A 20,484-nucleotide genomic window follows, 5' to 3' on the forward strand; every position below is an offset into this window, starting at 1 on the left:
CTTTATGCATCTTTTGAACTTTCATGTTCACTTTCATTTTCGAGACCTCCAGTTTTGTATTCTGTTCACTGATTATTTCAATATCTTGGCTTCTCCAGTGACTTGATCCAATTTGTGTTTTTTTAATTTTTATTCTTCATTTATCAGGTTGGGACCATTAGCAAGTACTGCAGTCTCGCCCATTCTTAAATGAATGAGAGAGTGTAGTAATGGGTCATCACCTTTAACTGGATTGTGCTTCTGCTATAGGTCGTCATATAGTGATGCTCTAGTCAATTCTAATATTTCATTGGGAGGGATGATGATGTGTTTCCAAGTCAGAATGGTATGTGGTGAGTAGACCCTATAAGTAGTGACATTTCTAGCTTCAGTTGCCTTTGTTCTTGGTGTTTGAGACTTTTTTTTGGAGGGTGTTGGAGTAACTTTGGTGAGTAACTGTGGTATGTTTTATAGAGGGCACATATGATGTGCAGTCTGTCAAGGGATTTAATGCTTAAGGTGTTTGTTAGCATGCCACTCATACAGAATGCCTTCTCCTAGGTGGCGCTAAGGTTCTTAAAATTGTTGAAGTGGCACCCAGCTGAACAAGTGCAAGGTTATTCGTTGTAGACATGACTTGTATTCTAGCTGGTGAAAGGACTTGAGAGGTAGGAAGTGACTCATTTACTGACAGGGATCCAATTTCCAAACGATCTTGTAAGCTCAGATATATTTGGGTGGTTCAGTTGAGTTTCTGGTTAGGATGTTGATAATGACAATTCTATTATATGGTATTGTGCAAAATTCTGAGATATATATATATATATAGGGTGCCTGAGACTTTTGCACAGTACTGTATTTGTCAAGATGGAGTGGAGAGAGAGTTTGTAAACCTGGTGGGAGCAAAGATATTGGGAATGGTGTGGGTGGAGAACCCTGGGGTGGGGATGAGTGGGGGGATGTAGGACAGTTGGCAGAGGGGGGTGCAGACACACCCAGCTCTGAGACACCAGGCAATGCCAAACAATTGGTTTATTGATCATTACAGAATGTCTTTCTGGTGTTTCCTGCCCCCTCCCCACTCCCTTCCCTTTTCCCAACCATGATTCCCCCCTCCCTGCCCCTTTCCCCCTCTCAGCCCACAATAGAGAACCTTATCAGAATCAGGTCTATCATCACCATAGCGCGCATGTTCTCTCTTATCTCTATCTTATCCCTTACCTGATATATTGCACACAAATATTATCTGCCAGCTGCTTGAATATTGTCTAGATCTTATGGGATGCAGATTTCGGGCTGCTTCATTTTCTGAGGAGATTTAAGTGGAATTGATGAATATGTAACCACCAATGAACTTCTGACCTCATAATGCTGTGTCTGTAGCTCTTATGACATTTAAATTTCTTGTTGATGTACCTCTAGAGATCTGGTCTTGGCTTGTTAATGTGTCTATCAGATCTTTTCCATGCTCATGCTGTCTCATCCAATGCTCTTCCAATATTATATTTTGTAAATAGAAAAGACAAAATCTGCCAGCTTACCAGCTGAAAACAATATTAATCAAACAAATGCAAGAGCAAGCCAAAAGCAGAAGAGAATGTTGAATAGAGAAATGCATAAGAAAATAAGTAGAAATCCATCTTTCATTCTCTTTCAGAATGCTCTGAATCACTGTGTGAACAAATATAGTTTTGAAGTCTAGTCACTCTTTGGAATGCAGTAACTGTGGCTGCCAGTTTATGTAACTTCCCACGGACTGCAGTGTGAGGAACTAATTTAGTAACTTTTAAAGAGTGATGTTTATTGGTAAGGACACTGATCACTCAATTGCTCTTCAAAGAAGTGCCACAGGATTTTTTAATGCTCACCTGAGACAACAGACTGACAATGCTTTAACGTCGTTGTCAAAAGAGGGTGCAGTATTTCTGGGTACTGTATGTGTCTCTGTAATTATCTAGAATACACGGCCACAAAATATCATGAAGGAAGGTGAATTTAGAAGAAGACAGGAGAGACTTCTTTTGCTGATAGAGTCTGATCAGTCCGCTTGGTACCAGAGATAACTATATATATATTTTTTGGAAGTCTTGAACTGTATGTCATGGATAACAGTTGGACTGGATGAGAGATGAGATCTAGGTGAACATAAGATGAGTTTCTGTGGTCTCTGTCTTTGGTCTGCTGGTGTGTCCACCAAGTTGTTGGGATTGTCAGTCCAATTCTCCTGCTCAGGTTTTTGTCTGTGGTCTCTTGCAATGTTGTAAACTTGAGAAACAGCACATCTTCTGACCAGGCTAGTTTTGATGAAAGTCATTAACTGGTAATAAATGGTTTTCGTGGTGTTTGCTAAATGTACAAATCCACATGTTTTCTCTCATCTCAGATGCTGCTGGGTATTTCTTCCATTCTCTTACACTTCTAACAACTGTAATCTCTTACATGTCATTGTTCTGGCCTCATTTTTCTTCTCTATCACATCCATAAGACGTAAAAGTAGAATTAGGCCACTCGGCCCATCAAGTCTGTTCCGCCATTCTATCATGGTTAATTTATTATCCCTCTCAACCCCATTCTCCTGACTTCTCCTCGTAACCTTTGACACCCTGACTGACCAAGAATCTATCAACTTCTGCTTTAACTATACTCAATACTGGCCAACAAAGACATCCATGGCAATGAGTCCCACAGGTTCATTACCCTCTGGCTAAAGAAATTCTTTCAAATCTCTGTACTAAATGGACATTCTTCTATTCTGAGATGTGCCCTCTGGTCATAGACTCACTCGCAATAGGAAGCATCCTCTCCACATCCACTCTGATTAGGCCTTTCAATATTCGATAGGCTTCAGTGAGATTCCCACCACCCTCCCCCCACCAGTTCTTCTAAATAACAGTGAGTACAAGCCCAGAGACATCAAATGCTCCAGTTACGTTAGCCCTTTCATCCCAGAATCATTCTTGTGAACCTCCTCTGGACTCTCTCCAATGCCAGAACATCTTTTCTCAGTTAAGGGGTCCAAAACTGCTCACAATATTCTAAGTGCAGGCTGACAAATGCCTTATAAAGCCCCAGCATCACATCCTTGCTCTTGTATTCTAGTCTTCTCAAAATGAATGTTAACATTGCATCTCCTTTCTTTACCACTGACTCAACCTGCAAGTTAATCTTTAGGGAATCCTGCACAAGGACACCCAACACACATCAAAGTTGCTGGTGAACGTAGCAGGCCAGGCAGCATCTCTAGGAAGAGGTGCAGTCGACATTTCAGGTCGAGACCCTTCATCAGGACTAACCAAGGACACCCAAGTTCCTTTGCACCTGTGATTTTTGACATTTTTCCCCATTTAAAAAATAATCTATGCCTTTATTCCTTTCTGCAAAAGTGCATGACCATACACTTCCCGACACTATATACCACCTGCCACTTACTTGCGCAGTTTGCCAGTCTGCCCTAGTCCTTCTGCAGACTCCCTGTTTCCTCAACATTACATGCCCCCCACCTAACTTGGCCACAAAGCCATCAACTCCATCATCCAAATCATTGAGATATATTTGTTGGAAAGAAGTGGTCCCAATTCTGATCCCTGCGGAATACCCCTGGGAGTAAAGGGAGCCTTTTCTGGTTGGCTGCTGGTTACTACTGGTATTCCACAAGGGTCTGTGTTGGGACCAATTCTTTTCAGGTTATATGCTAATGATTCTGATGATGAAATTAGATTAGATTATGAGGACACGCAGTCCTCTTTTATTGTCATTTAGTAATGCATGCATTAAGAAATGATACAATTTGTTCCTCCAGAATGATATCACAGAAACACAAGACAAACCAAGACTAAAAAAAACTGACAAAAAACACATAATTATAACATATAGTTACAACAGTGCAAGCAATACCATAATTTGATAGAAGAACAGATCATGGGCACGGTAAAAAAAAAGTCTCAAAGTCTCTCGAAAGTCCCATCATCTCATGTAGACAGTTGAAGGAAGAAAACTCTTCCTGCCATGAGCTTCCAGCGCTGCAAACTTGCCGATGCAGCATCCTGGAAGCACCCGACCACAGTCCAACCCCGAGTCCATCCGAAAACTTCGAGCCTCTGACCAGCTCTCCGACACCGAGCACCATCTCTGCTGAGCGCTTCGACGCCGGCAACCGGCAATAGGCAAAGCCGAGGATTTGGGGCCTTCCCAAAATTAGTGGCTTTGGGGCAACGTTTGCAGATGATAGGAAGATAGTTAAAGGGGCGTGTAGTCTTGAGGAAGTAGAGAGGCTACAGAAAGATTTAGACAGATTAGGAGAACGTGCAAAGAATTGGCAGATGGAATAACAGTGTCGGGAAATGTATGGTCATACACTTTGGCAGAAGAAATGAAAGGGTTGACTATGTTTTAAAAAGAGAGAAAATATAAAAAGACTGAGCCACAAAGGGATTTGGGAGTCCTTGTGCAGAATTCCCCATAAGGTTGATTTTCAGTTTGAGACATTGGTGAGGAAGGCAAGTGTGATGTTAGCATTCATTTCAAGAGGACTAGAATATAAAAGCAAGGAAGTACTGCTGAGGCTTTGTAAAGCACTGATGAGGTCTCACTTGGTGTATTATGAGCAGTTTTGGGCCCCTTATCTTCAAAAAGTGTACTGAAACAGGAGAAGGTTCAAAGGAGGTTCATGAAAATGGTTCCAGGATTGAATGGCTTGTCATATGAAAAGCATGTGATGGCTCAGGCCTGTATTCACTGGAATTTAGAAGAATGAGTGGTGACCTCAAGGAAACCTATTGAATAGTGAAAGGCCTTGACAGAGGAAATGTGAAGAGGATATTTCCAATGGTGGGAAAATCTAAGACTGGGGACATAGTCTTAGAGTAGAGTGGTGTCATTTTAGAGCAGAAATGGGGAGGAGTTCCTTCAGCCAGTGAGTGGTGAATCTGTGGAATTCTTTTCCACAGGCAGCTGGGAAGATCAAGTCTTTATGGTACATTCTTGATTGGTCAGAGCATGAAGGAATATGGGGAGAAGGCAGGAGATTGGGTCTGAGAGGAAAATTGGATCAGCCATGATGGCAGATCAGACTTGATGGGCCAAATGGCCAAACTCTACTCTTATACCTTATAGTCTTAATATCGTTAGTCACCAGCAGCCAATCAGAAAATGTTCCCTTTATTCAAAATTTTGCCTCTTGCCAATCAGCCGATCTTCTATCCATGCTAGTATTTTTTTCTGTAATACCATGGGCTCTTCTCTTGTTAAGCAGCATCATGTGCAGCACCTTGTCAAAGGCCTTCTGAAAATCTAAATAACCAACATCCACTGACTCACCTTTGTCTATTCTGCCTGTTATTTCCTCACGGAACTCCAAAAGATTTGTCAGGCAAGTTTTCCCCTTAAGGAAATCATACTTCCTTTGGCCTACCTTATCTACCTTCAGACCTTTCAGCAGCTTCTCCTTAGTAATAGCTACAGTCACTTCTGCCCCTGACGCTCTTAAATTTCTGGCATACTGTTCATGTCTTCTATACTGAAGAATGACGCAAAAAACTTTAGAAGTTTACCTGCTGTTTCTTTTCCCCCATTACTACCTCTCTAGTGTCTTTTGCTAGTGGTCCAATATCCACTTCCTCCTCTCATTTACTCTTTATATATCTGGAAAATCTTTTGGTACACTCTTTTATAGTATTGGCTAGCTTTCCTTCATTTTTCATCTTTTCGTCCTTATGGTTTTTTTTAGTTGTCTTCTGTTGGTTTTTCAAATGCTTGGCCAATCCTCTAACTTCCCACTAATTTTTGCTGTATTTTATGCCATCTCTTCTTTGCTTTTATGCTGTCTTTGACTTCCTTTGTCTGCTACAGTTGCTTCATCTTCCCTTTAGAATACATTTTAATCTTTGGGATGTAGCTATCCTACGCCTTCCGAATTGTTGCAGAAACCCCAGCCAGTGCTGCTGTGCTGGAATCCCTTTCAACAATTTTGGCTAGCTGCCCTCTCATGCTTTGGAATTCCTTTACTCCACTGTAATACGGATACGTCTGACTTTGTCTTCTCCTTCTCAAATTGCAGGGTGAATTCTGTCATATTATGATCACTCCCTCCTAAGGGTTCCTTTATCTTAATTTCCCTAATCAAATGTGGTTCATTACACAACAACCAGTCTTCCAGTGGGCTCAAGCACAAGCTGATCGTAAAAAAGCCATCTTGTTGACATTCTACAAATTCCCTCTCTTGGGATCTAGCAACAGCCTAATTTTCCCAATTTATTTTATTACATGCTTTTTTTAATCTGCTATAATTTGTAGCCTACATCCCAGCTACTGTTTGGAGGCCTGTATGTAATCCCATCAGTGCCTTTTTATCCATACAGTTTTTTTAACTCTACTCACAAATGTTTTGATCCTATGTCACCCCTGTTGAGGCTCTATAAGGCACTCATGAGACCACACACTTGGATTATTGTGTGCAGTTTTGGTCTCCTTATTTTAGAAAGAATACACTGACATCGGAGAGGGTTCAGGGAAGATTCCAGGAATGAAAGGGTTACCATATGGGGAACGTCTGGCTGCTCTTGGGCTGTATTCCCTGGAGTTCAGAAGAATGAGGGGGGATCTCATATAAACATTCCGGATGTTAGGAGACCTGAACAGATTAGATATGGCAAAGTTATTTCCCATGGTAGGGGAGTCTAAAACAAGAGGGCATGACTTCAGAGTTGAAGGATAGCCATTTAGAACATGAACCTGTAAATCTGATCTGTCAAGAGAATCAAATGTTTGCTGAAGTCATGTTTGGATTTTGACAAGCAGCATTCCCACAACAGTTATATGTTAAAAATGGATAATCTATCTAAGCATCATACAGAAAACATTAAATCTGTATCCCTAGATTGATACTATAGTAGTTTTTGGACAATTTTCCTGTTGGAAAGATGTTTGAAAATTTTTGGAAAGGAAGGCCTTTGGAGATAGCCAGCTGCATTTGGTCTAATTTGGATTTTCCATTGGCCTCATTCTGCCATTCTGTTACTTTCAGCGAGGAGGTTAATTCACAATGAATGAATAGCATTCGTACTGCTGGACAGCTGTGCAGAATTCAGTTCTGCAGTGTTGATGCATTCCTTATGTTCAAGTATTTCTGAGCTGTCTGGCGTTATTAATACAAAGAATACTAATAGTGCAATTATAATGAAAATGTTAAAGCAATTTAATTGAATTTTACAGTGATTATCTATGCATCAGCAGAATAGAAGATACTTTATCCTTCAGGTTTTTTGCTTTGTTACAAATTGTTTAGCTACATTGTCTGTGCTGTGAATTTAGTAATTTGTAAAACATTTGCATATTTTAGTATATGAAGTAGTGCTTTTTCAAATATAACCTTGGAAATATTCTGTTATAACCAATCTAATTATGGGGACTTCTAAGTCACTAACTTGATTGAATAACTTGAGCGGACTGCTTGATGTTACATTGCAATTAAGTTCATCTTTGTAAATGATATGCGGTAAAAATGTATTGAGCAATTTATTCTGTAATTCTGTAAAAATCACTTCAGTAATTATTTTCATAAAATATTTAACATGCTGGCTTTATTCATTAACCTTGCAATTAATTAAATGATCGTAGAAAGCATTATCTGAAGCACATTTTCATTATCAAATGAAAAATGTCATCTAAAATAAAATGCTGATCAGAATTTGTTATATTTTAACTTAGTCCCTCTTTTAATATCTTGCACAGTTTGCTTTATTTATTTTGTTGTTTTGCAAAGGCAACAAGATTGTTTTTTTGAGGACCTCTGCTCCATCAACAAAAGCAGAATTTGCCTGATGACCGACGATTTTAACTCCTATCCCCATTCCCGTTCCGACATGTCAAGAATTTCCATCTTTTGCTACGATGAGGCCATTCACAGGGTGGAAGAGCAACACCTCATATTCCATCTAAGTTACCTCCAACCTACTGGCATGAACATTATTTCTCCTTCTGGTCATGTTTTTTCCTCACCCCTCGCCCCCGTTCCCTCTTCTTCTATTCTCCACTCTGTCTTCTTACCTCTTCTCGCCAGCCTATCATTCCCCCTGTGCCCCTCCTTCTTCCCTTTCTCCCATAGTCCATTCTCCTCTCCTCTCAGACTCCTTCTTCTCCAGCCCTTTCCCTTTCTTACCCACCTGGCTTCACCTATCACGTATTTGCTAATCCTCCTCTCACTGTCCCCACCTTTTTATTTTGGTGTATTTCCCTTTCCTCCTCAGTCCTGAAGAAGAGTGTCGGCCTGAAGCATCAGCTGTTTATTCACTTCCACAGATGCTGCCTGATCTGCCAAGTTCCTCCTGCATTTTGTGTGTGTTGCTGTGGATATCCAGCATCTGCAGGCTCTCTTATATTGATTCAGGTTAATGTGAGCCATAATGCCTCCATTCACCAAGGACCAGAAGCAAAGTAATGTTTACTGCTGAGCTCTATTAATTATGCTGTCTGACAACTTCAGTCCAAGCGAAGACCAAGCAGCTGGATACCATCTGTGACCAAAATTAAAAGATCGGCAAAATACACACTATTAATTTGTGATATGAGAGGTCACTTTTGTCATCTAACTTCTATAATAGGGATGGGGTGACTCTGGATGTACACTCCCAATTAAGAGGCAACGGATAACAGAATTTGGGAACCTTGATTTTCAAGAGATAGTGGGGTCCTGCTAAGAAGAAGGAGGTGCCTAGCAGGTATAGGCAGGGAGAAGCAAATGAGGTACTTGAGTATGTATAATAAATACAAGAGAACACTTAAGAAAGAAATCAGGAGAATCCCAAAAGCTTCTAAAGCTATATTAAAGCAAAAGGATAGCAAGGGACAAAATTAGTCCACTTGAAGATCAATGCCGTTATCTATGCATGGAACCAGAAGAGATGGTGGAGATCTTAATTGCATTTTTTGCATCTGTATTTACTCGGGAGAGCAACAATCCATAGAGGTGAGGCAAGACATTAGTGAGGTCAAGGACAGTATGCAGATTATAGAAGAGGTCCGTGCTGTCTTGAGGCAAATTATGTTGGATAAATCCCCAGGGCTTGGCAGGGTGTTCCCTTGGACCTGTGGGAGGCTAGTGCATAAATTGATAGGACCCTAGCAGAGGTACTTAAAATGTTCTTAGCCACAGGTGAGATGAAGATAGCTAATATTGTTCGATTGTTTACAAATGGCTCTTAGAATAAGCTGGAAAATTATAGGCTGGTGAGCCTGACATCAGTTGTAGGTAAGTTATTAGAAGGCATACTAAGGGACTGGATATATGAGTATTTAGATAGACAGGTACTGATTTGGGATAGTCAAAATCACTTTGTGCATGGTAGTCTTGTCTAACCAATCGTATAAAGTTTTTCAAGGAAGTTATCAGGGAAGTTGTTGAAGGCAAGACAGTGGATGTTGTCTACATGGACTCAGCAAGGCCTTTGACTAAGTCCCATTAGGGAGTTTGGTCAAGAAGGTTCAGTCACGTGGCATTCAAGATGAAGTAGTAAACTGGATTTGACATTGGCTTTGCAGAAGAAACCAGTGGGTGGTTGTAGATGCTTAACTCTCTGACTGGAGGCCTGTGACCAATGGTGTGTCACAGGGATTGGAGCTGAATCTGTTGTTATTTGTCATCTGTATCAACCATCTGGATGATAATGTGTAGTAACCTGGATCAGCAAGTTTGTGGATGACACCAAGATTGGATGTAGTAGACAGTAGTGAACAGTGAAGAAGTCCATCAGGTGTGAGGCATTGTACTTCAGGTAGGACTTGCACGGTGAGGGTAGGGCACTAAGGAGTGAGGTAGAACAGAGGCATCTGGGCATACAGACCTTAATACTTTGGAAATGGCTTTACAGGTAACTAAGGTCATAAAGAAAACTTTTGGCACATTAGCCTTCATAGATCAAAGTATTTAGTTCAGGAGTTGGGATGTTGTGTTTAACTTGCTTAAGATGTTGGTGTGGCCTAATTTGGAGTAATGGGAGCAGTTTTGGTCACCTATCTTTAGGAAAGATGTAAATAGGTTTGAAAGGATGCCGAGAAAATTTACAATGATGTTTCCAGGACTTGAGTATCTGAGTTGTAGGGGAAGGCTGAATAGGTTAGGACTTCACTCCCTTGAGCTTAGGAGAATGAGGGGAGATTTCATAGAGATATGCAAAATTATCAGGGGTATACATGGGGTAAATGCATAGAGCCTTTTTCCACGGAGGTTGGGTGAGACTACAATTAGAGGTCATGGGTTAATGATAGAAGGTAAAATGCTTAAGGGGACCTTCACTCAGAGGGTGATAAGAGTGTGGAATGAGCTGGCAGTAGAAGTGGTTTGATTTCAGCATGTAAGATAAATTTGGATAGGTACATGGAGGTGAGGGATATGGAGGGCTATGGTCCGGGTGCAGATTGATGGCACTCGGCAGATTGATAGTTAGGCATGGACCAGATGGCCCAAAGTGTCTGTTTCTCTGCTGTTATGTTCTATGACTTTATGACTCCAAGCAAAAGTTTGTAACTATTTTATTATGCATTTTCCATTCAGATGCAAGACAAAAGTCTATCAAGATGATCTTCCAGACACAAGTGTTGTCATTGTTTTTCATAATGAAGCCTGGAGTACTCTGCTTCGTACGGTTCACAGTGTAATTATTCGTTCCCCAAAGAATGTCCTTGTAGAGATTATTCTCGTGGATGATGACAGTGAGAGAGGTAAAAACAATTCCCTTTACTTGTCTGTAAGTATTGTTCACAGAATACCATTGTAAATTTCAAATAAATTGTAATTAAAAAAAAAATTGATCCTGAAGAAAACTTAAAATGTGAAGATGAGCTTTTTCTGACAACATTAAATATGGTATTTGTAGTGTATATTATACAAAAATAAGCATTTTTTCTCCCCAAACCTTAAACTAAAGTAGTTAGGATCAAAACTAATTAACCTTGCAATGTGACCAACTCTTTTTAGGATAAAAGGTATAGTTAGTTTTCTTTTATAGATTTTACAGTTAGAATGAAGTGGCATATTGGCAGTTTTTAAAAAGTAATTAACGGGTTTATTGCAGCTAACTGTAAGTAGATGTCCGGTAGTTCTGTGTCAGTGCCCGCTTTTGCATTGACGCATGTTCTATTGTTCCTTTTGAAGTTCCACAGAAATGTTTGTTTAACGTTGTATACAAATTGTTAAACAGGAACTTCCTTAAAAAAAGTCCTATTTTCCAGTATTTGCTCTGATTCTTTTCATGCTGACTCTATATTTGTATTCAAAGTTGCTAAGCATGATGGAAGGGGTAGAAGTGAAGTTAAAAAGGATCTGGATTTCATCAAAGCAAGAATGACTGAACTGAAATATAATATCTTGTGTTGTCTTTTGGTTGTCTTATCTTATAATAGGCTCTTCAAGCTTGATGTTCCACATTCGTACCACCCTCAGGGTGAAGAAGTTTCCTCCTCATATTCCCCTTAAGTATTTCACAATTCACACCTAACCTATGACTTCTGGTTCTCGTCTCACCTAACCTCAACGAAAAATCCTGCTTGTGTTTACCTATCTATACCTCTCATAATTTTGTCTACTTCTATCGCATCTCCCCTCATTCCTCTATGCCACAGGAGAAAACCTATTCAAACTTTTCCTATAATTCAGGTCTTAAGGCCCAGCAACATTCTTGTAAATTTTCTCTGTACTCTTTTGGTCTTAGTGATATCAAATTAGGCTTCACCGCCGTCTTATTCAACTTCCATCTCCTGTACTCAATACTTGATTTATGAAGGCCAATATACCAAAAGTTCTCTTTCCAACCCTATCTATCTATCTATGACACCACTTTCAAGGAATTACGGATCTGTATTCCCAGATTCTTCTGTTCTATTGCACTCCTCAGGCCCTGCCATTCACCTTGTAAGACCTCCTCTTGTTTGTCCTCCTAAAGTGTAACACCACATGCTTGTGTGCATTAAATTCCAGCATTGTTTCCTTTCCTCTGCATTGATGCTGCCCTCACCTGCATCTCCTTCACTTCCCTGGACATCCACCATCTTCACACTGCCTTAACAGGGATAGAGCTCCTCTTGTCCTTGCCTGCCACCCTTTGAGCCTTATTCTCCGCAACTTCTGCCGTCTTCAGTAAGATCCTATCACCAAACACATCCTTACCTCCCTCCCCACCACTCTCTGCTTTCCATAGGGAGTGCGCACTTTCTGATTCCCTTGTTCATTCGTCCCTCCTGGCACTTATCTCTGCAAGCAGAAGTGCTACAGCTGCCCATTCTGCTCCTCCCTCACCTCCATTTAGGCCCCAAACAATCCTTCAAGGTGAACCAACACTTGCAGATCTGTTTAGCGTTGTATAGTATATCTGGTGCTCCTGACGTGGCCTCCTCCACGTAGCTGAAACCTGACTTTGATTGGAGGACTGCTTTGTGCAGCACCTTTGCTCCATCCACAACAAGCAGCATTTCCCGGTAGCCAACCATTTAAATTTCAATCCCTGTTCCTATTCTGATGTGTCAGTGGTTGGAAGAGCAACACATCATATGTTGCCTCCAAATTGATGGCATGAACATCAATTTCAGTAATTTCTGGTAATTTATCCACCTCCCCTTCCGTCTTCCATTCCCTACTCTGGCTTCTCCTCTTCTCACTTGCCTATCACCTTCCCTTCCCTTTCTTCCATGGTCCACTCTGTTCTCCTATCAGATTCCTCCTTCAGCTCTTTACCTTTTTTACCTATCTTCTCCCAGGTTCTCCCATGATATTTCCCCTCACCCACCCACCTGGCTTCACCTATCATCTTCGAGTATATATTCCTTTCACTCCCCCTATCTTCTGATCCTGGCTTCGTCCCCCTTCCTTCCGGTCCTGAAGAGGGGTTTCAACCTGACACGTGGAATAGCTTCTTCCCCTCTGCCATCAGATCTCTGAATGGACAATGTCTCTCTGGTGCTTCTTGCTCCTTCCCCTTTTCCCAACCATGATTCCCCTTTCCCACTCTCAGTCCACAATAGAGACCCATATCAGAATCAGGTTTATCATCACCCACATAGATCATGAAATATGTTTTCATTTTGCTGCAGCAGTACAGCACAATTCATTTAATTAGTACAGTATGATGAAAACGTCTGAGGCACCTGAGTTTTATATATGTGCCTAATACTTTTGCACAGTACTGTGTGTGTATATATATATATATATATATATATATATATATATATTATTGCAGTTTATAGTTTTTTATTATGTATTGCACTGCATTGCTGCTGCAAAACAACAAGTTTCATGACATATGGCAGTGATATTAAACCTGATTCAGATTCTGATTTCCATAGATGTTGCCTGACTGTTGAGTTCCCCCGGCATTTTGTATGTGATGCTTAAAATTTCACCTGCGTTTCTTCCAGCTCATTTTTCCAACTAGTCCAGATCGCACTGCATGCTTTAAGAGCTTTTCTTGCTGTCCGCTACACTGCCAGTCTTGGTGTTATCCACAAATCTGCCGATCCAGTTCACCGTATTATTGTCCAGATCATTGCTATTGATGACAAACAACAATGGACCCAACATTGTTCCCTGTAGCACACCACTGTTCACAGGCCTCTACCCAGGGAGACAACCACTTAATACCACTCTCTGGCTTCTCTCATGAAATCAATGTGTAATCCACTTTACTACATCATCCTTAATGCCAAGTGACTGATCCTTCTTGACCAATCTCCCATGTAGGACCTTGTCAAAGGAACACTCACAATGCGCTGGAGGAACTCAGCAGGTCAGTCAGCATCAGTTGAAAAGATTAGTTGACGTTTCGGACCGAAACCCTTCATCAGGACTGAAGGAAGAACTTTGGGGAGGGTTTGAAGAATGCTGGTAGTTGAAAAAAACAGTAATTTTAAAGACAAAGGAGTGGGGGAGGGGAAGCAGGGAGGTGATTGGCAGGAGAACAATGCGAAGTAGCAGAAGGAGGCGGAACCAGGAGGGAGGTGATGTGGAATAGGGATAGAGGAAGGGGGGGGAGGGAATTACTGGAAGTTGGAGAATTCTATGTTCATACCAAGGGGCTGGAGACTACCTAGACGGTATATAAGGTGGACCTTGTCAAAGGCCTTGCTAAATCCCATGTAGACAATATCCACTGTCTTTACTTCATCAACTTTCCTGGTAACCTTCTCAAAAAAACTTTGTAAGATTGGTTAGACACAACCTACAATGCACAACTCATGTTGACTATACCTAATAATGTCCCGAATAGCCAAATACTTATGTATCCAGTCCCTTCGAATACTTTTCAAAAACTTGTCCACGACTGAATTCAGGCTCAGTGGTCTATCATTTTCCATCTGATTCTTAGACATTTCTTAAACAATGAATCATTTGCTATCATCCGGTACCACACCCTTGGCTAGTGATGTTTTGAAAATTGTGCACAAGCCTCCGACAGATCTGAGGAAACACCTTATCAGGCCTAGGGATTTATCCACCATAATCTGCCTGAAGAAAGCAAGCACTGCTTCCTCTGTAATCTGTATACCATCCTTGATCTCACTGCTGTCTTTCTTCAGTTCGTTAGACTGTGTTTGTCTCTTGACTAAATACAGATGCAAAAGATCCATTTAAGATCTCCTCCGTGTCCTTCGTCTCCATGCATTGATGATCATGCTGATCTTTAAGAGGACCAACTTTGTCCCTTGCTATCTTTTTCTCTTAATACACTATAAGATTTAAGAGCAGAATTAGGCCATTCGGCCCATCGAGTCTGCTCCATCATGGCTGATATATTATCCTTCTCAACCACATTCTCCTGCCCCCTTCCAGTAGCTTAGATGCCCTTACTAAACAAGAATCTCTTAACATCTGTTTTAAATATGCCCAATGACTTGGCCTCTACAGCCAGCTGTGGCAATGTGTTCCACAGGTTCAGCACCCTGTAGCTGAAGAAATTCCTCCTCATCTCTGTTCGAAAGGGATGCCTTTGTATTCTGGTCCTAGACTGCACTACTATCTGAAACATCCTCTCCCCATCCACTCTACCTAGGCCTTTCAATGTTTGATACATTTCAATGAGGTCCCTCTCATTCTTTTAAACTCCAGCCAATATATGCTCCTAAACTACTACTCTGGACCCTCTCCAATGGCGGCGGTCAGATAGGGGCCAAAAACTGCCCACAATATTCTAAGTGTAGTCTGACCAATGCCATTATAAAATCTCTGTGTTACATCCTTGCTTTTTATATTCCCGTCCTCTGGCATTTTCCATCGTTACAACCAACTTAACCTGTATGTTAGCATTGATGGAATCCTGCATGAGAACTCCCAAAAGTCTGTTTACATACCTGATTTCTAAATTTGCTCCCTGTTTATAGTCTATGAAAATAGTCTATGCCTTTATTCCTTCTTCCAAAGTACATGACTATAGACTTCCCTACACTGTAGAAACCCTTGGGATTCTCCTTCACTTTGTCTGCTAGAGCAACCTCATGCCTTCTTTTAGTCCTTCTGATTTCCCTGAAATATTCTCTTTCATTTCTTGTACTCAAGTACCTTATTTGTTCCTTGCTGCGTTTATCTGCTATGCACTTCCTTATTCTTCTGAACCAGAGCTTCTGTCTCTCAAAAACCAAGCTTCCCTAAATCTGTTAGCCTTGCCTTTTATTCTGACAGGAATATTCAAACTCTGTAATCTCAAACTTTCACTTTTGAAGTCCTCCCTCTTGCTAAGCACACCGTTGTTAGAAAACAACCTGTCCAAGTCCACCCTTACTAAATTGTTTCTGATCCAATCAAAATTGACCTTTCTCCAATTTAGAATTTTCACTCTCGCAGTCTCTGTAGTTAGAACTTTCCTGAACACATTTGAGAAACTCTATCCCATTCAGCTCTTTTATAGTATTGGAGTCCCAGTCAACATGTGGAAAGTTAAAATAACCTATTATCACTACCTTATGTTTCTTGTAACTGTCTGCTATCTCTCTACCAATTTGGTCCTCAAAATCCTGCTGTCTATTTGGTGTTCTATAATATAATTCAATCAATGTGGTCATAACATACTTGTTCCTCAGTTCCACGTATATAGCTTCAGTGGACGAGTTCTCCAGTCTGTCCTGCCCAAGCACTGCCGTGACTTTTTCCCTGTCGAGTAAAGCCACCCCTCTCCTTTTAATCCCTCCTGCTTTTTCACGTCTAAAGCAATGGAACCCCAGAACATGGAGGTGCCAGTCCTGCCCCTCCTGCAACAAAGTCTCATTGATGGTTACAATGTCTTAATTCAATGTTTTGATCCATGCTCTAAGCTCTTCTCCTTTACCTACAATACTACTTACATTGAGGTAGACTTAAATCAGAGCATTATTCCCATATTTCAATTGCTGTCTTTGTATGTAGGCTTAACAACATCTTTCTCTGTAACCACTTCACTCTCTGCCGTGACACTCAGGTTCCCATCCCGGTGGTTTAAACCCCCTGGAGCTGCACTAGCAAACCTGTCCTCAAGGATATTATTCCCCCTCCTGTTCAAATGCACATCTTTCCATCTGTATAGGTCCCATCTTCCCTGGAAGAGAGTCCAATGATCCAAAAATCTAAAGCCCTCCCTCTTGCACTATAGCCTTATACACATGTAAAACGGTATTATCTTCCTTTTCTGGGCTCACTATCATATGGTACAGGTAGCAGTCCTGAGATCACATCCCTGAAGGATCTGGTAAGTTACTCTGTTAACTCCCTGAACTCTGCATGACCTCACATCCTTCTTGCCTAGGCTATTCTATTGCTAGGCTTGCCACGTGCCCACGTGGACTGCTATCTCTGGCTGCTCAGCCTCCCACTTAAGAATGCTACAGACCTGATGTGAGGTGTCCTTGACCCCGGCAGCTGGGATACGACATGCCATCCTGGAATCTCAGTAGTATCCACAGAACTTCCTGTCTGCTCCCCAATCAATGAATCTTCTATCACTACAGTTTGCCTCTTCTCCCACTTCCCTTCTGAGCCATTGATTGCCTATCCTCTTTCCCCTCCTGATGGTCATGCAGTTACATGTGTCCTGCACCTTAGGTGTAACTACTTCCCTGTATTGCTTATTAATCAACACCTCAGCCTTCCTGAATGGTCATTGAGTTCATCCAGCTCCAGCTTCAGTTCCCTGAAGGGGTCTGTAAGAAGCTGCAGCTAGATGCACTTCTTGCAGGTGTAAGCATCAAGAGATACTAGAGGTCTCTCTCTCCTCATATCCTCCAGGTGGAGCATTCCACTATCCTGCTTGGCATTTCCACTGCTCTAACTGTGTGGGGATAAAAAAGGAGGAAAGACCAAAAATTACAAAAAAATTTGTCTACAGCCCCCGCCTTTCTTTGCTGATGCCCCTTTGAGCCAAAGCTTTAAGCTCGCCACTCTAACGCTGTCCAACTTTCGCAATGGCCGCTCCACTTAAACCTAACTTCTTTCTATTGACCCTTTTCCCACAATCTCAGACACACAGAATGACCCGACAGGCCCCGCTCGCTCTTTAAAATCTCGTTCACAAGAATGTACAATTCAGTGGCTCCTCGTGGTCTCTGGCGCACAGAATGTCCTGGATGGCCACGCTTGCCTTTTCCTTATTTGACAAAGATATGACTTCAGATATCAGATTTATTCTCTCCTTGATGCCCATTGACCAGAGTTACTAATGCTTGATGTCAAGTCATGCCTCTCAAGCACAGTTACTGTTGTCTAAACCAGGGGTCCCCAACCTTTTTTACACCGCGGACCGGTTTAATATTGACAACATTCTTGCGGACCTGCCAGTCGGCGAGGGGGGGGGGGGGGGCGGTGCGGATGGGGGGGTGGGCGTTTAATCACGACCGGAATATAGGTGATAAGTCAACTATAAATCACTTATCAGTGGCTAATACACTCAATTTTGTTTCTAAAAGGGTTTATCTAATGAATTTAATATCAAATACACAGCGCATATTTTCCTTGCATAAATATAGTGATAAGTCAATTATAAGACATAAGGGGTTTCCTTATGTCCAGTCTATTCCACAATTTAGTTTTCGTTGCATTCATTGCAGAAAACTCTGCTTCGCAGAGATATGATATTGGAAATGGAAGCAATGTTTTCGGTGCTTTCGTGGCTACCTCAGGATATTCAGCCTTGACTTTGATCCAGAATGCCGGCAGAGATGTTACGTCAAACATACTTTTCAGCCCACCGTCATTTGCAAGCTCGAGGAGTTGATCTTCTTCCCGCGCTGACATGGATGATTCACCGGGGACATTCACAAATGGGTCACGGATCCATTCCTTTGCACGTCTTGGGTCATCTGCGGTTGGGAAGTAACGCTCGAATTCTGTCGACAGCGAAGATAGGTGTTCGCGCACCAGCTGTGAGCCTCAGTCTCTCCCAAATTCCCAGCTAATTTTGGGAACATGTCAAGTATTCCCCTGTCCACTCACCGTCCCCACAGTTCCAGTTTGGCTGTGAAAGCAGACACTTTATCTGCCAACTTGAAGACAGTTGTCATTCTCCCCCGAAGTGACAAATTGAGTTCATTGAGCAGGTTGAAGATGTCACACAGGTAAGGGAGTTTTGCTATCCACTCCTCGTCACTGAAGTGGGCTGCCAGTGGTGACTTTTTTCCCTGAAAGAAATCTCTGTAGCTACTCTCTTAACTCAAAAACACTGGCCAGGGCTCTCCCCCTTGATAGCTACCTGCCTTCAGTGTGTAAGAGAAGGCATTTGTGCTCTGCATCCATTTCCTTGCAAAGCTGCTCAAACAGACGTGAGTTAAGGGCTTTTGCTTTGATGTGATTGATAACTTCAACAATGTCACTCAATACTCTGTTAAGATCAGGTGACATTTTTCGGCTAGCCAGCATTTCCCTGTGTGTCACACAGTGTGTAGACTGGCATTCAGGAGCAGCTTCTTTGACTCGGGTGGTGAAACCAGACTAGTTAACCCGTTCCAACAGCTGTGCTTCGATGTCCTCCGCTATGTCATCGGTCCTCCTTGAAACTGTGGTAGGTGAAAGAGAAACCTGTGCCATCTTGTTAGCTGCAGCTTCTCCCAACAGTTCACGGCAGATGTCTTGGCCGCAAGCAGAATCAATTCTTCACCAACAGTGAAAGGCTTCTTAGCCTTAGCAATACGGCTAGCCACTAGGTACAGTGCTCTCAGAGCAGCAGCATTTGTGGAGATGGTGGCTCTCAGCACTTGCTTTTGTCCCGTTTGCTCATGTTTTTTCCGCTCAAAAAACAGAACGGGTTTGTCTTTAAGTGCAGAGTGCTTGGACTCAAGGTTCTGAAGCAGTTTTGAGGGCTTCATTGCCTCATTAGACAGCTTGTCTCCACATATCACACGCAGGGGGCTTGGAGCGTGCGAGTCACTGGTCGCAATAAAGCCATATTTTTATGTACGACTCGTCGTATTTTCTGTTGAAGGAAGCTTTCTTTTTTTTTGCAGTCTCAGCCTCATCTGTCTCTGCGTTATCATCATCATTAAGCCTTTTATGTCCTCCGCCATCTCTTCCAAAGAAACTCTCAAGCAGCGTTTGTTTTTTACTCATCAAGTAGTTGCAGGTTAATACCTGACTGATGACCTCGCGTGGGTAATGACCTCGAATGCGTTCAAGTTCAATAGTGGGCGTGACAGGGAATGAGGAAAGGTGCAGTTGACTCATATCGTTTCCTCGCGGCTCGGGACCGGTTTGCGGCCCAGTGGTTGGGGACCACTGGTCTAAACACTGGAATTCAATTCCTTGGTCCTTCTTTAAACATTTCATGCTACATCCCAAGAAGCTGCTGTATTGCTGGTCCTGTAGTCACAACTAGGCCCAATAGTGTAAAATATAAAGTACATAAAAAAGATATATTGTTACTACTTTTTTAATTCTAATCATTAATTTGAATTTGAATTTCATAGCCTCTTTGGTGGGATTTGAACTGTATTATATTGGTTGGTATTCCAAGCCTTTGAATTAATAGACTGGTAAATTATCTTTGTGTTAAGTGATTTGCTGGACTTTAATTAGAGTATTACAAACAAAACCAAGAGCATGCTAAAGATGTGAAGGATTTTCTGCTATATTCTAGACACTGTTGGCAAACAAGGACACTTAAAATGCGTTTGAGGTCAGAAGTTGTTGGAAAGATAACCTGAAAAATACTTTGAAATCCAAACAAATGAGTGCAAAACTTTGCAAGAACCATCTAAATGTGTATTAAGGTTGTGGCCAGCCTTAAACCTGAATCTTTGTTTCTTGGCATAAACAGAAAATAAACATGTTTATTGAGGGATTGTTGCAGGAAGAAAGATGTGATCTGTTCCCTTTACTTTACCTAACTTGAGAAAAAATGCAAATATTTTTTTCCTGGCAGGTTTAGCACAAATGGGATCTTGTCTTCGGCTTTGATTGACCTTTGCACTTCTTGCGCATGAATTCCTTGCAATCTATTCTGTTTTATTCACACTCTTCCTCCTGGGGACATTTCGTGACAGCACTATGGCAGATGCATCAGCCAGTGG

General features: G+C 41.7%; 1 protein-coding gene across 3 annotated transcripts in view; it reads left to right on the forward strand.

The window, feature by feature from the left end:
• Positions 1 to 20,484, forward strand: part of galnt13 (polypeptide N-acetylgalactosaminyltransferase 13) — a 394,116-nt gene that overhangs the window by 221,482 nt on the left and 152,150 nt on the right. For all 3 annotated transcript variants that reach the window (XM_072261955.1, XM_072261953.1, XM_072261954.1), the window contains exon 4: positions 10,526 to 10,692. In XM_072261955.1, coding sequence (XP_072118056.1) covers positions 10,526 to 10,692 — 167 coding nt within the window. The remainder of the gene's footprint in view (positions 1 to 10,525; positions 10,693 to 20,484) is intronic.

This window comes from Mobula birostris, chromosome 6 (genome assembly GCF_030028105.1).
Source record: "Mobula birostris isolate sMobBir1 chromosome 6, sMobBir1.hap1, whole genome shotgun sequence".
NCBI lineage: Eukaryota > Metazoa > Chordata > Chondrichthyes > Myliobatiformes > Myliobatidae > Mobula > Mobula birostris.